The following is a 14,354-nucleotide window of genomic DNA, read 5'->3' as shown; positions in this document are numbered from 1 at the left end:
AACTTTTTCGCACTGAATGGCCAGCCAAGGGTATAACAGAATAAAAAATCATTGCTGGCCCTAGCTGGTTTGGCTCAGTGGATAGAGTGTCGGCCTGCGGACTGAAGGGTCCCAGGTTTGATTCCGGTCAAGGGCACATGCCTGGGTTGTGGGCTCCATCCCCAGTGGGGGGTGTGCAGGAGGCAGCCAATCAATGATTCTCTCTCATCATTAATGTTTCTATCTCTTTCTTCCTCTCCCTTCCTCTCTGAAATCAATAAAAATATATTAAAAAAATAGTTGTTGCTGAAGAGAGTTATAATAAAATATTGCCCTTTAAATATAAAATATGTTACATGGTGATCAATCAGGAAAAATATATCACAGGTACCAATGGGATATTATGAAAAACAAAAACAAAAAACAACCCTGCATCTAAACTTAGGATGAACACCACTTTAACTTGACATACTAGGTGGTCTTGCTCCAGTATATGGAAACATTAATTTAAAGGCAACTCTGATGAAAATTTTTGAAAAGGTATCTACTTATTTGCAAAGCATTCTGGCCCAGGGCACACTATAAAGCAGCTTCTCCCTATACTGTCTAACATATCCAAACCTGTCAGTACTTGGGTTTTCCTTGAAATCAGCCATCTCACTGACGGCTTATTTATTAAAATTCAAAGGGATTTGAATACGCTCTAACTCTACTATTAAAATTTTCAAAGGATATGATTTAAGCTTATACTGTGCTACTCTGAGGATGGGGTTCTGACAGAATTTTTCATTAATTTTTTAGTCAGAGAAAATAGGTACTAATGCAGTGGTTCTCAACCTTCTGGCCCTTTAAATACAGTTCCTCATGTTGTGACCCAACCATAAAATTATTTTCGTTGCTACTTCATAACTGTAATGTTGCTACTGTTATGAATCGTCATGTAAATATCTGATATGCAGGATGGTCTTAGGCGACCCCTGTGAAAGGGTCGTTTGACCGCCAAAGGGGTCGTGACCCACAGGTTGAGAACCGCTGTACTAATGTATTTCTCTTAAATATTTAAATAGACTCAGTTAAGATACTGATAAAAATCTGGAGCCATGATTCTTATTAGGTTTTCTATTCTTTATTATCATAGTAATGTTATCACTCATAGGTATGAGGTTGGGATGCAAATGATCTTAGTTTTCTATTAGTGTCTGAAGGTCTTCCATAAAATCCACTAGGTCAGCGTTTCTCAACCTGTGGGTTGGGACCCCTTTGGGGGTCGAACGACCCTTTCACAGGGGTCGCCTAAGACCATTGGAAAACACATATATAATTACATACTGTTTTTGTGATTAATCACTATGCTTTAATTATGTTCAATTTGTAACAATGAAATTGGGGGTCACCACAACATGAGGAACTGTATTAAAGGGTCGCGGCATTAGGAAGGTTGAGAACCACTGCACTAGGTAATACCAGGTAATGAAAACCAGAGATAAACCAAATATAATTATAGCTATACCAACATCACCTGTTTAAAAATATAAGTGTCAGAGAGTTATAAATCAAAATATGAGCTTTAATTTCCTCATCCACTTTTTAAATTATATTTTCCCTAAAAATAAAATATAAAAGCATATGAACTATAAAAATGTATTTAAAACTAAAATCCAATTCTTAAAATTGTCATTAATACAGGCTTTAAATATATTGTGCATGTAAAGTGATATATATGTTGACATATCATAAAAAAGGCATGGAAAATAATAGAAGCAGATTGCTTCCTCCTAATCTGAGCTACTTAAACCAATTCACCAGCATAATTCATCAACACAGAGAAATCTATTTACTATTATTAGGAAAACTTTAGAAAGAGAGGAAAAACATTCAGAATTCCTCTATTTTATGTTTGTTAAACTTAAGACCAATAAAACTATAGTCAATTTCACAAACTGACAGGAGAAGCAGATATAAAACTTTTTAAAAAATCACCCTAGTACGTTAGGCAAGTATATCATTGACAATATTTGCATTATTTCTATAAATGAAAAGGTAATAAGCAGCTAATTTTGTCACAGCCAACATTTTTGAGGTGCTGCTTTGAAATATCTGTGAAATTGACAAGTTTTGCTTCGTCATTTTTAAAAAGAAATAACCACAGCAAACTAAACTTACTGATGAATTGTAAACTTTTCCATTAGAAATGTAAGCTGAGTGAAAAGGTTAAAAAGGAATTAAAATGGGGAAAAAAAAGAAGTAAAAATGGGTAGGTTTACAAGTTCAAAAACAAAGGGGTTTTGGAGGCAAATAATTTAGTTACAGTCATTTGAAGTTTGCATATCAGAAGTTCCATTAAGCATAGTACTTCATGGGTAGCTTTTCAGTTAACTTCTGAATCCTCATAAATTTCCCTCTCTAGTTGTTACTTTATAGGCCCTAAAAACATTTCAAAAGAGACCGCTTTTTATTAAAACTTCAGTGTCACTTAGCTACATAAAATATTTTCCTCATTAACTTTAATTATGTTTTAAACTGTAGGGTAGAAAAAAGGAAATATTATTAAACTCTGTCATTTAGTAACCTAACAAACCCACAGCTCTGAACATAATACCATAAGAGTCTTCATAAATTCTAAGATATTCACATACTTTGTAAGGCCAATGTATTTTTAATGCAAGTAGAATAAAATATGTCCTAAAATGAACAAAGTTGGCATTTCTGCTTGGAAGGCCATAAAGTTAAAGTTAAGAAAGGAATGAAAGCCAAGTATACAAAAATGGCAACAACAATCTAGAATTCTGTTAATAAAGTGTCATAAAAGCAGGACTAAGGACATTTAGGTGGCACCACTGTCTTTCCCAGAAATAACATAGGTACACTCAATCATTAATACCATACTATACAAAGACCCCTGGTACTAGACCATGCTCTTTACTCCACACTTGCCTTGGCCCAGGAGTTGATGAAAGCATTGCTAGGAGTAAATGACAAATTAACAAGCCAAAAGCTCCTCTAGGGCTTATCTTTGTACTCCTAGTACCTAACACAAGCAAGGAGGAAGACATAGTTATTACACCCTAAAGGCCTGGCTGAAACACAAGGGAACATTTCTAGCATATAAGAATTGTCAGGGATTGAGTATTTTTAGAAAAGGTGAGATTCCCTTTTTAGATATTTAAGCAGTACACTTTCTACTCTAAGTTTCATATATACTCACTCACCTTTCCTATATTCTCCTCCCATCCCCTAGGTCAGCGGTCACCAACCAGTGGTCCGAGGACCATCCGTGAAGTCTGAAAGTTTGGCGACCGCTGCCCTGGGCAGAAGGGTGAGAACAAGTGATTGTTGAAGGATATTCCAAATTTGTGCATTCAGTACAAAAAAGTAGAATGTGGTACTGTTCCCAGGAAAAAATCCTCAACAGAGTATACAAATTTCATAGCATGCATAGTTAAGCTTTGAAGGACATAATTTGGCATATAGATGATCTAAACCCGATATATCAGGTTTACAGTAGAATTTAATCACAAACCTAACTTTTACCCTTTACATACATGGCTCTCACATTATCATTTTACTGTTGTTGTTTTTTACCCTCACCAGAGGATATGTTTACTGGATATGTTTATTGATTTAAGAGAGGAAGTGGGGAGGGAAAAAGAGGGAGGGAGGGAGGAACATTGGTGTGAGAGAAAAACATCAATAAGATGCCTCCTGTATGCACCCCGACAGAGAATCAAACTCACAACCTAGGTATGTGCCCTGACCAGGAATCGAACCTGCAACCTTTTGGTGTACGGGACAATGCTCCAACCAACTGAGCCACCCCACCAGGGCATATCATTCTATATTCCTTTCTACTCTACTTAACCCTTCTATCAGACATGGAGAACACATATGCACAGAAAGCCCTTTCATTTCATTTTATTAAATTACTAGAAGCCCAGTACACAAAAATTTGTGTACCCAACCTGTGCCCTCTCACAGTCTGGGACCCCTCAGGAGATAACCACCTGCTGACTTAGGCCTGCTCCCCTGGTGGCAGATGGTATGCCCAATCCCGCGGTGTCTGCCCCATCTACCCCTGTCGCAGATGGCAGGCCTGGATCCTGCGCTGGGGTGAGTGGTGGCTGGGGATCACGCTGCCGCCCACCACTCCCCCGCCCTGGGCCGCACATGGCAGGCCCGGATCCCACGCTAGGTCGGGCGGCTGCTCAGATCGTGCTACTACCTGCCCTTCCCTGCACACGGCAGGCCCGGATCCCACGCTAGGTCTGGCGGCTGCTCAGATCGTGCTACTACCCGCCCTTCCCTGCACACGGCAGGCCCGGATCTTGCGCTGGGGCGGCCAGCGGCTGGGGATCGCGCTGTTGCCAGCCCCAGGTGGGGTGGCGCAGCAGGATCTGCCTGCAGTACGCAAATTAGCCGTCATATTAGTTGGCGGTTAATTTGCATATCACGCTGATTAGCCAATGGGAGGCGTAGCGAAGGTATGGTCAATTACCATGTTTGTCTATTATCAGATGGGAATAACCAATTTTGAAAATCTTGAAAAGTAAAAGACTGGTTGCTGCCTTCTATACAGTTCACAGTTTAAGTCTTGTGGGACATTAAAATAACTAAAAGTGGTCAGAGCCCTCCACATTTGATACAGGATTCTAACATGGCTTGACAGCTTCTGGAGAGAGGAAATGCACTATCTCTAGAGGAAACTGCATTGATTTGGGGTTTCCCCTAAATTTTAGAAAATAATTTCCAATAACTGAACCACATTTTGCTTCCTCATAATTTCCAGACACACAGGAAAAAAAAAAAGGAAAAAACAACTCCTACACAATAAAGGCATTAAGTGCCATTGAGAGAACATTCAGCCCTAACCGGTTTGGCTCAGTGAATAGAGCGTCAGCCTGCGGACTCAAGGGTCCCAGGTTCGATTCCGGTCAAGGGCATGTACCTTGGTTGCGGGCACATCCCCAGTAGGGAATGTGCAGGAGGCAGCTGATCGATGTTTCTAATTCTCTATCCCTCTCCCTTCCTCTCTGTAAGAAAATCAATAAAATATATTAAAAAAAAAAAAAAAAAAGAAGAACGTTCAAAGATCTCTTTTATTAGAAATTGAAACAATTTATTCATTTAAGGAATCCAAAACTTACCTGAAGATTTACTCTCTGCTGTCTGTTCAAGTTCTCTGAAAGCACTGTATTTATCACCAGACTCTATGATTAAAAAGACAGAAACTCAAGTAGGTTAGCAACTTTGAGATCACAACTCAAGAAAATAAGGCAGATTGGGTTAGCCAAACATACTTAACACGTGGTATAGGCGTTTTACACATTTACCACAAAAAGCTACCACTAAGGCTCGGCCAGCGTGGCTCAGTGGTTGAGCATCAACCTATGAACCAGGAGGTCATAGTTCGATTCCTGATCAGGGCACATGCCTGGGTTGCGGGCTTGATCTCTTGTGGGTGGGGGTGGCGGCGGGGGGGGGGGGGGGTGCGGGAGACAGCTGGTCAATGATTGTTTCTCGTCATTGGTGTCTCTCTCTCTCTCCCTCTCCCTCTCCCTTCCTCTCTGAAATCAATAATATATATATATATATATATATATTTTAAAAAGGCCACCACTATAAACAAAGATTCACATTCACAGGTTTATGAATTCACAAACTATTTTTACCTCCAAATGGGACAGTATTTTCAGAGGACTTGTCAGCTGCAATCCCTTTAAACACAGCATATTTATCCATTGAAGCTGATGCTTTAGTTCCAGAAAGTGGTATCAACAAAGGGGCACTGAAAGGGAAAAAATACTGCTTAATGACTAGAACACTAAATCCTTTCCTTCTCCAGTAGGAGCTTAGAATTAAAATGGCAAGTAGTAACTAAAACACATGACTCCCTGCTTTAAAAGTTAAAAATATAGATATGCTACAAATGATTAAAAACAACATCCTTCTTGAAAAAATATATTGAAACAACACCCAACCAATAATTTTCCTCTTGATTATTTTTGGATCCACACTGACCATCTAATCACATCTTTAAGCCATAAAAACAACTGGAATGGCACTGGAAATAGATTATCATAGAATGACAACCTACTGCAATTTTAACTTTTAGGTCCATAAAAGTGAATTGCTCCAAATAAGTATACCCAATATTTTAAAGTAAATTATGGGAATCTTAATATCTTAATATTAATTATTCTCTAAAATGTAGAGGTGGAATCCTATATAATAAAGAGGTATATGCAAATTAACCCTCATGCCCTCACAAGATGGCTGCCTAAGACCAGGCCAGCAGGGGGTGGGTAGTGAGGGACGACCAAACGACTGAACAGCAGGCTGCGTGGGGTGACCAGGCCAGCGGGGGGGGGGGGAGGGGGGGGGAACACACTTGGGGTCGACCAGCCAGCAGGGGGGCAGTTAGGGGAAATCAGACTGGCACGCAGAGGCAGTGAGGGGCGATCAGGCCAGCAGGAGGAGCAGTGAGGGGCGATCAGGCTGGCCGGGGGGGGGGGGGGGGGGAGGAGGGCAGCGAGGGGCGACCAGGCAGGCAGGCGAGCGATTAGGAGCCAGCGGTCCTCGATTGTGAGAAGGATGTCCAACTGCTGGTTTAGGCCCTATCGGCCGTCGGACATCCCCCAAGGGGTCCTGGATTGTTGAGGGTGCAGGCTGGGCTGAGGGGACCCCCCCCCCCATGCACAAATTTCATGCACCGGGCCTCTAGTAGTTGAGATAAAAATATATTTATGAAATGCTGTTCAAGCCAAGATGTAAAGTGTTCCTCTTTTGATTATGCTGCTGCTTCATGGTGTTGCTTACTGATAGCAGTTTACACATCTGATAGCAGCGATAGAGTTATTTGCATTTTTTGCTAGGATAACATCAGCGGTTCCAGTAGCTATCTTTGTAGTAAAACAACTATCACTTCAAAATTAGATAAAGATACTTTTGCCTGTGGACACATTTCTCCCTGGATGGAAAAATAGTGTACCGAGTAGTATCTATGTGGGTAGTTCTTGGACCAGTTTAACACATACTAGAAAAGCACTGCTTTCTTTTCCCCCTCTTATCAAACACAGGCAGCTCCCAGGAAGAACAACCTTTACATATGAATGATTATATTCCACCACTAGTTTGTGTCACTCAATAACACACTGCAAATTATATAAATGAATTTCTATTGAGTTCTCTGCCCTGGAGCAAAAACCTTTCCACAGTCATTTAAATCTTCTTATCAGTGGCCTCCAAGCAAAGTAAGAAATCCAGCTCTTGCACACACACATTAATGGGGATCCACAGTGCTTTAGGGCTTAGTGCTATAAAATATTATAATTTCACATTCACTACCAAACAGCTGCTACATATTTGATCTTGATAAATAGGTCATCAGCTATATGTTATAGGTGAATTTTTAAAAATTCCGTAAGTAATTAAACTACAACTCATTGAACAGAATGTTACACAGGAATAAAGGTAAATTAATGCCTTAGGAATAAAACACAAAGTTGAATGCTCTATTTAGTTTTTCATGACCTGTAACTTTAGCTATGGTCTTTTAAAGTCTTCTATTAAATGTGACAATTAATTAAATTTATTTTCAGAATTAGAAAAAAAATAGTGAGGATCTTCAGGATATTGAAGTACTGCTGACTGAACTAAACAAAATAAAATTCTATTTATGCTTTACAATCACTCCAATATGGCTGTGGTAGATGACTGTACTTATTTGCTCACCCTGCTAAATACACCCATTTAAAAAGCAAAATAAAACTAAGCAACTCAAAACCTCTACACCTTAATCTTATTCTAGCATCAGAGCCCTATATTGTCTTGTTTATTATACTAGGCTCCCCAGTGCCTGACAGACACAAAGCTTTTTCTGAATGGATAAATGAATGTTGTTGCTGTCTTCCAGATCCCCTTTCACACCAGCTTCAGGGTCATTTCCCCTTTGACTTTGACATCCAGTTCAACATGGAGTCCAACCAATTTCTCAGATACACACTTTTCAGCATCTGTAACTCTAAATCAGAGTACCTCTCATCATCTCACAACAGGATTATCACCGGCAGCTGAATTTATCCCACACACAGCAGCAAAAATCACTTTCATCATGCCACTTCTTAGTTCTATATAAAATGTTTTACAGATTATGCCATAAATCATGTCATCCCACAGTTGGTGCAGCCCTTAACTAATGTCATTCCCTCCAACCCTGTTCCTCCACTAACAATGCTCTCCACTCCAGCGTACTTCTAACACTTTCCTTTCCTTTTTATGTTCTCTGACCAAAAAAAAAAAAAAAAATGCCCATTTTCTGCTTAAAAATACCACCCAAAATGGTCTCACCTAGGCTTAGCTATTCATATTGTGATTTAAAAAATATTCTTTAAGAATAAACTCACAATATAGAATACAGATTATCATAAACTAGGGAGTTCATTTTATATGCACACACACACACACATTTAAGGACCAATTCTAAGAGAGTTTTATCAGTTAATATAAATACTCAGATAAAACTAGGCTTCTTGAGAGCAAGAACTGTGTTTTTTGCTTCTCTATCATCTCTAGTGCTTACCCTAACGTCTAGCATATAGCAGATGCTAAGTAAATATTTCTGAATGAATAAGTAAACAACGATCATGGACTCTTAGACATGAGCAAAATGTTCTCATGCAAGGAAAGTCAAATCAGAACTCAATAAGAAAAATCTGCAAAGAATGGCTGTGTATGAAAGTCAACTATGATGTGGAGATAATGCCACACAAAATTAATACCCCACATATCTCAGGTGTAGCCACCATCTTAAAACTTTCTATACCCCAATTTTAATTTCATCTAATGAGAGGTTTTTTTTCCCTCAGAGGAATGAACCACCAATTTGATAGACTTTAGTCTATGACTTTCACATTACAATATAATATAATCATCCATCAAACCTTAATAAACTAAATCATAGTCTAAGTATTATATATGTAGACATGAAATATTGTCTTCAGGTACTTACAGCCTATTGAAGGAAATAGTCCGGTAACCCAGTAATTATAATTAGGGCACAGATATCATAAGGTACACCTTGACAGGGTGAGACAGAGAGGCTCTTAACTCATCTTGGTAGCAGTGATTGATCCAAAAAGGTTAGTAAAAATTTCCTATATTAGCCGAAACCAGTTTGGCTCAGTGGATAGAGCGTCAGCCTGTGGACTGAAAGGTCCCAGGTTTGATTCCGGTCAAGGGCATGTGCCTGGGTTGCGGGCACATCCCCAGTGGGGGATATGCAGGAGGCGGCTGATCGATGTTTCTCTCTCATCGATGTTTCTGACTCTCTGTCTCTCTCCCTTCCTCTCTGTAAAAAATCAATAAAATATATTTTTTAAAAAATTTCCTATATTAAATCAATTTTTGAAATGGAATTATAATTAACGATGGGAAGAATTTCAGATGAAAGGAAATGGAATGTAAAAGGCCAGAAGCTGGAAAGAGCATGGGGAATCTGACGTCATATTGGCATGACCGCAGTATGAGCTGCGGGCAAATGGCAGTAGTTGAGAGTAGGCACGAGCAAGATCACACATGGCCTTTTCCATGACAAGGGGAGCTGACAGAGTTGATAGTGGTAAAGGAGGGAGGAAGGAGCCAAAAATAAATAACATGTTTCTGATTTGGTGACTGAATACAGTGACATGAGTTATCAAAGAAGAAAATGATGAGTTAACAATTTTTTATTTAGCTTTAATTAGGAAAACAATAAATTTAATTTTATGCGGATGCTTTGAGATGCCTTGGGTCATTCAGGTATTTTTCAGATAGCAGTAGAACACTTTGTTCAAAGGAAGAGAAATGAGAAAGAAATATTATTCTGTGTCTATCAGGTTAATAACACATATGCTGGTGTAGTGGGCTTGGAAATCCTAGTCCTTTAGAGTCACAACCCTCATATATTTTTTTCTATATGTCATTTACATGTGTTTGATATATTCCTAAAATCAGAATAATTCTTCCCCTAATTTGTAATTATAATGCCTATCTCTCAGTTCTTGTTACAGTGCATATGCAATAAATGTTGACTAAGAGATAATCAATTAGTTAAAAGGGAAAAGATGAATGGAATTGCACAAATAGAAACTTGAGAAATGGAATATGTATCCTGACAAAAACAAGTTTCAAAAAAAAAACAAAAACCTGAAGAAATTCATACTGCTTAATCAAATTCTGGTATGTTCCACTCTGTGGAAGAAGTATCTAAATACTTTTTCAAAATGTTAGAATGGTGTTGAGAACATACTGAATCAGTTACTGTAACTAATAGTTAAACTAGCACATAAAACATTAGAAATATGTTTGTGCAATTGTCTCTATGCAAACAAAGAGAAATACGAAGGCCTAACAGCCATTAATTTCAACTTAAGTATGAGACGTGAATAATCATATTTCATCTTCTGAATTATGATTTCTATAGAAAATCAACATTATATTTATTGCAAAAATATCAAATGATGTGCTCCAGGCTAAAAAACTTTTCAGCAGTTGAAGACCTGGTCATAACACAAGAACATGAAGTCCTCACTGCACAGATGCACTCAGCTATAATAAATCAGGTGTAGCACAGGCAAATAAAATATAGGCAAGCAGGTGTGTGCCAGGAAGAAATGGCAGGGGATGAAGTTTAATGTGGACAAAAGTTTGAAGAGTCAAACTATGAATAAGGAGAGATTAATCAGAAAAACCATGAGAGTGAAGAGTCTTACTTCTCTTACTTACACTTAGGCTTCTCATTGTGGATGTCTCTTTCTCAATGATTAAATACAATGTTAACTATAACCAACTCTTTTGTACCTGTTTCCATGCTGGGAATTATTTGATTTTGAAGAAGCAGGCAACTCTTGGAAATCACTGAAAGAGTCATCAAGGGATCCTGACTTAGAAGCATCTTGAAAATCTTGGAAGTCGTCTTCTTCTGGTTTTACCACCTAGGTTTATGAGGACATTTAAAGAGAAAGCATTAAACTAGTAAAATAGTAAATAAAAAATCTCCAAATGTCAATCTCAAAGACTATCTTTTAAATCTGTGCATTTAGTTACAACTACCTAATTTTAGAAGAACACCCTTCAGATACAACATCAACTCCAGTGCTTAAGGGAGGAATCTTGTCTAAAAAATTAGATACTCTAATGTACAAATCGTAAAAAACTGATTTAAAAAGATAAACTATATAATTTTTTTAACATATTTTTATTGATTTCAGAGAGAAAGGGAGGGAGAGATAGAAACATCGATGAAAGAGAATCATTGATCGGCTGCCTCCTCACACCCGCTACTGGGGATCGAGACCGCAACCCAGGAACATGCCCTTGACTGGAATCAAACCTGGGATCATTCAGTCCACAGGCCAACGCTCTATCCACTGAGCCAAACCGGCTACATAATTTTTAAACAGCTAAATCACTTAACAGATTACTAAGAACCTGTCATCTTTAAAAAACATTTTGTACGTGTTTGTAAATTTAAAAAAGTGATATAAGCTTATTATAAACAGTTCATTTGCTTTATTAAAAGTGAGCTTATATTATATTCTTCACTTTAAAAAATGTAATTGTATGAAATGGACATCTTTTCAATGCAGTACATACAGTTCTATCTTAATTCATTTTTTTAAAAAATATATTTTATTGATTTTTTACAGAGAGGAAAGGAGAGGGTTAGAGAGTTAGAAACATCGATCAGCTGCCTCCTGCACACTCCCCACTGGGGATGTACCCGCAACCAAGGTACATGCCCTTGACCGGAATCGAACCTGGGACCCTTCAGTCCGCAGGCTGACACTCTATATCCACTGCACCAAACCGGTTAGGGCTCTTAATTCATTTTAATGATCAAACAGTTTACCACTGTATGAATGAACCAAAATTTATGTAACCTTTCTTTTTCTGAGGGACATTTAGCCATTAATAATTTTTTATGCTAACAATGTTATAACATATCATTTTGTATCTGTGCTAATTTGAGTTACTATTTCTGTGAGATAGATTCCTAACAGCAAGACTGTGTAGGTCAGAAGATACAGACATTTAGAAACTTGAGAGCTATTAACAAACCCACATGCCAAAAAGACTGTATCAATATCAATAGTCCCTTTTCCCTACATTTAAAAAAATATATATATTTTATTGATTTTTTACAGAGAGGAAGGGAGAGGGATAGAGAGTTAGAAACATCAATGAGAGAGAAACACTGATCAGCTGCCTGCTGCACACCCCCTACTGGGGATGTGCCCACAACCAAGGTACATGCCCCTGACCGGAATTGAACCTGGGACCCTTTAGTCCGGAGGCCGACGCTCTATTCACTGAGCCAAACCGGTTAGGGCTTTCCCCTACATTTTTACTGATACTAAATATTGTTTTTAAGTTTCTTGCTAATCTGAGAAATGAAAAATAAACTGAATTATTTTAATTTCAGGTTTAACAGCCTAAGAATTTAATTAACTTTATTAGGCTTGAGGACATTTAAAGAGAGAGCAAATGTATATGGTATAAAAATGTATATGGTATAAAAAAAAAGTATATGGTATAAAGAGCTATAAACTTTTAGCCAAAATTCAAGTATCTTAAGGCTTAACTAATTGCTTCATGTTTTTTAAATAATGAAAAATTAAATTTTGTATTGTTTTGTTTAATCTTCACCTCCAGAGTCCATCATAATCCATCAATCCTCTCTGCATCTCTGGAAAAAACATTGCCCAGATCCTTTCAGAGGTTATTGGGAATATGCAGTTTCTCCATTTACCTGATTTGCAGGGTAAGTTGGCATGAAGCCACTGGAAGCCTGGGCTGTAGCTCCCCCTACTGGCCCAACAAGGTTAATGCCCATGACTGGTTGCCCAAGGTTGAGGGGCATAGAGCCTGCAGGACCTGAAGGCATCCCCGTTGGCTGACTCACTGCAGTAGGCAAAGTCATAGGAAAGCCACTTAAAGTTGGAACAGGAGCCGCTGGAAACTGGTTTAAAGCATCAGGACTCATGGCGGGAACACCCCTCTATATAGGAAGAAAATGAAAACATTTTAGCAGATTATAAACCACATACAACCTAAATCTGGCAAAGACAGACCAAAATGTAAAATCTGTAGCATTGGTATGATTCCACTCCTAACTCTCCCAAAACTCATGAATTTTATACAAGAAAATAAATTATAAGGTTAATGCAAATCTAATATTTAGCAAAGAAATGGCCAACATGTATCAATTCTGACATTTTCACTCTCTGACAAGTTTGGTTAATTTACTATAATCAAATCAGGATTAGATATGTTATAAATGGCTTTGTAATATAAGAGAAATTACTATCAGATGGAAACTACTTTATATCTGAGGAATTTTAAACAAGCACTTCAAAGGACAGAGAGAAACTTCATCTATTATTGAATAACTTTCAAGTTCAAAGAGAGATAGGTCAGAAGATGTTAATATATTAAATAGTTTTTAAACAAAGGAATATTTTCTAGTATGTGCTTCATATAAACTATACATTTTTTGAAGTACTATCTTGAAAATAATTTAAACTTTAATGTACAAAGAATGCTACGAGGTTGTAATCACAAAGGATTCATATTCTTCCAATTTATATTGAAAAATTATTTGATCTAACTTAAACAATGTCTACCTGTGTTACTGCTATCATGGCGAGAACAGTATAAAGTTCTTCTTTAGTAAGTTTGCCAGGTGTAGTTCGATTAGCTAAGGCCCATATCTGTCCAAGAGTTTCCCTGGGAAGTCCAGATGACATCAAAATGGGATAAAGTTTTGCAGTATCTATTCCAGTTGGAGTCATGGTGGTTTCTAAGATTTTCTTATAGACATCTATTAAAGGAAAGACCAGATTACAAAAATAAATATATTACCACTAATTGATCTTTTTTGTTGTCAATGTTGCTTATAGGAGAATCATCTTAAGTCAAACTGCTTTAATAGAACTAAAGCCATGCCAGGGTTTGAACCGCTGTAAAGATATTCAAGTGGAAATATCCAGCAGATAATTAAGGTCTGGTGCTTAGAAGAGAGGTTGGAGCTTGGTCCTAAAGATGAAGATTTGGGACTAAGGGTAAGAAAATGTCTTATAATTTAGTAGAAGGTAATAACAACAATAAATGGAGGTGGACTTTAAAAGAGAAGTTGTAGAATAATGATGGTGGGAATAGTTTGAAAACAGCAGTTGGAAGGGGGAATTATACCAATACCACCTTTTCCCTGTCCCGATGAATTAGAGGCAGTGAGAAAAAACATCAATGGGTAAGGTGCTATGGAATATAGCCTTAAGAGAAAAATACAGTTTTAGTTAAGGCAAGGAAGCAGAAAAAAGAAAGGGACTATTTGGGGACAT

The 14,354-nt window shown here is 37.9% G+C and overlaps 1 protein-coding gene and 1 long non-coding RNA gene across 10 annotated transcripts in view; one reads left to right on the top strand and one right to left on the bottom strand.

Annotated features, from left to right (window-relative positions):
* SYNRG (synergin gamma) overlaps positions 1-14,354 on the bottom strand; it is a 61,172-nt gene that overhangs the window by 26,804 nt on the left and 20,014 nt on the right. For all 9 annotated transcript variants that reach the window (XM_059669670.1, XM_059669671.1, XM_059669672.1 and 6 more), the window contains 5 exons: positions 13,638-13,834; positions 12,764-13,012; positions 10,813-10,946; positions 5,646-5,761; positions 5,121-5,183 (listed from right to left, as the gene is read on the bottom strand). In XM_059669670.1, coding sequence (XP_059525653.1) covers positions 5,121-5,183; positions 5,646-5,761; positions 10,813-10,946; positions 12,764-13,012; positions 13,638-13,834 — 759 coding nt within the window. The remainder of the gene's footprint in view (positions 1-5,120; positions 5,184-5,645; positions 5,762-10,812; positions 10,947-12,763; positions 13,013-13,637; positions 13,835-14,354) is intronic.
* LOC132218453 (uncharacterized) overlaps positions 1-14,354 on the top strand; it is a 32,992-nt gene that overhangs the window by 11,088 nt on the left and 7,550 nt on the right. Inside the window, exon 2 of the long non-coding RNA XR_009449201.1 lies at positions 12,667-14,075. This is a non-coding gene — a long non-coding RNA (uncharacterized LOC132218453). The remainder of the gene's footprint in view (positions 1-12,666; positions 14,076-14,354) is intronic.

Source organism: Myotis daubentonii, chromosome 16 (genome assembly GCF_963259705.1).
Source record: "Myotis daubentonii chromosome 16, mMyoDau2.1, whole genome shotgun sequence".
Taxonomy (NCBI): domain Eukaryota; kingdom Metazoa; phylum Chordata; class Mammalia; order Chiroptera; family Vespertilionidae; genus Myotis; species Myotis daubentonii.
This window is presented reverse-complemented; position numbering and strand designations above follow the sequence as displayed.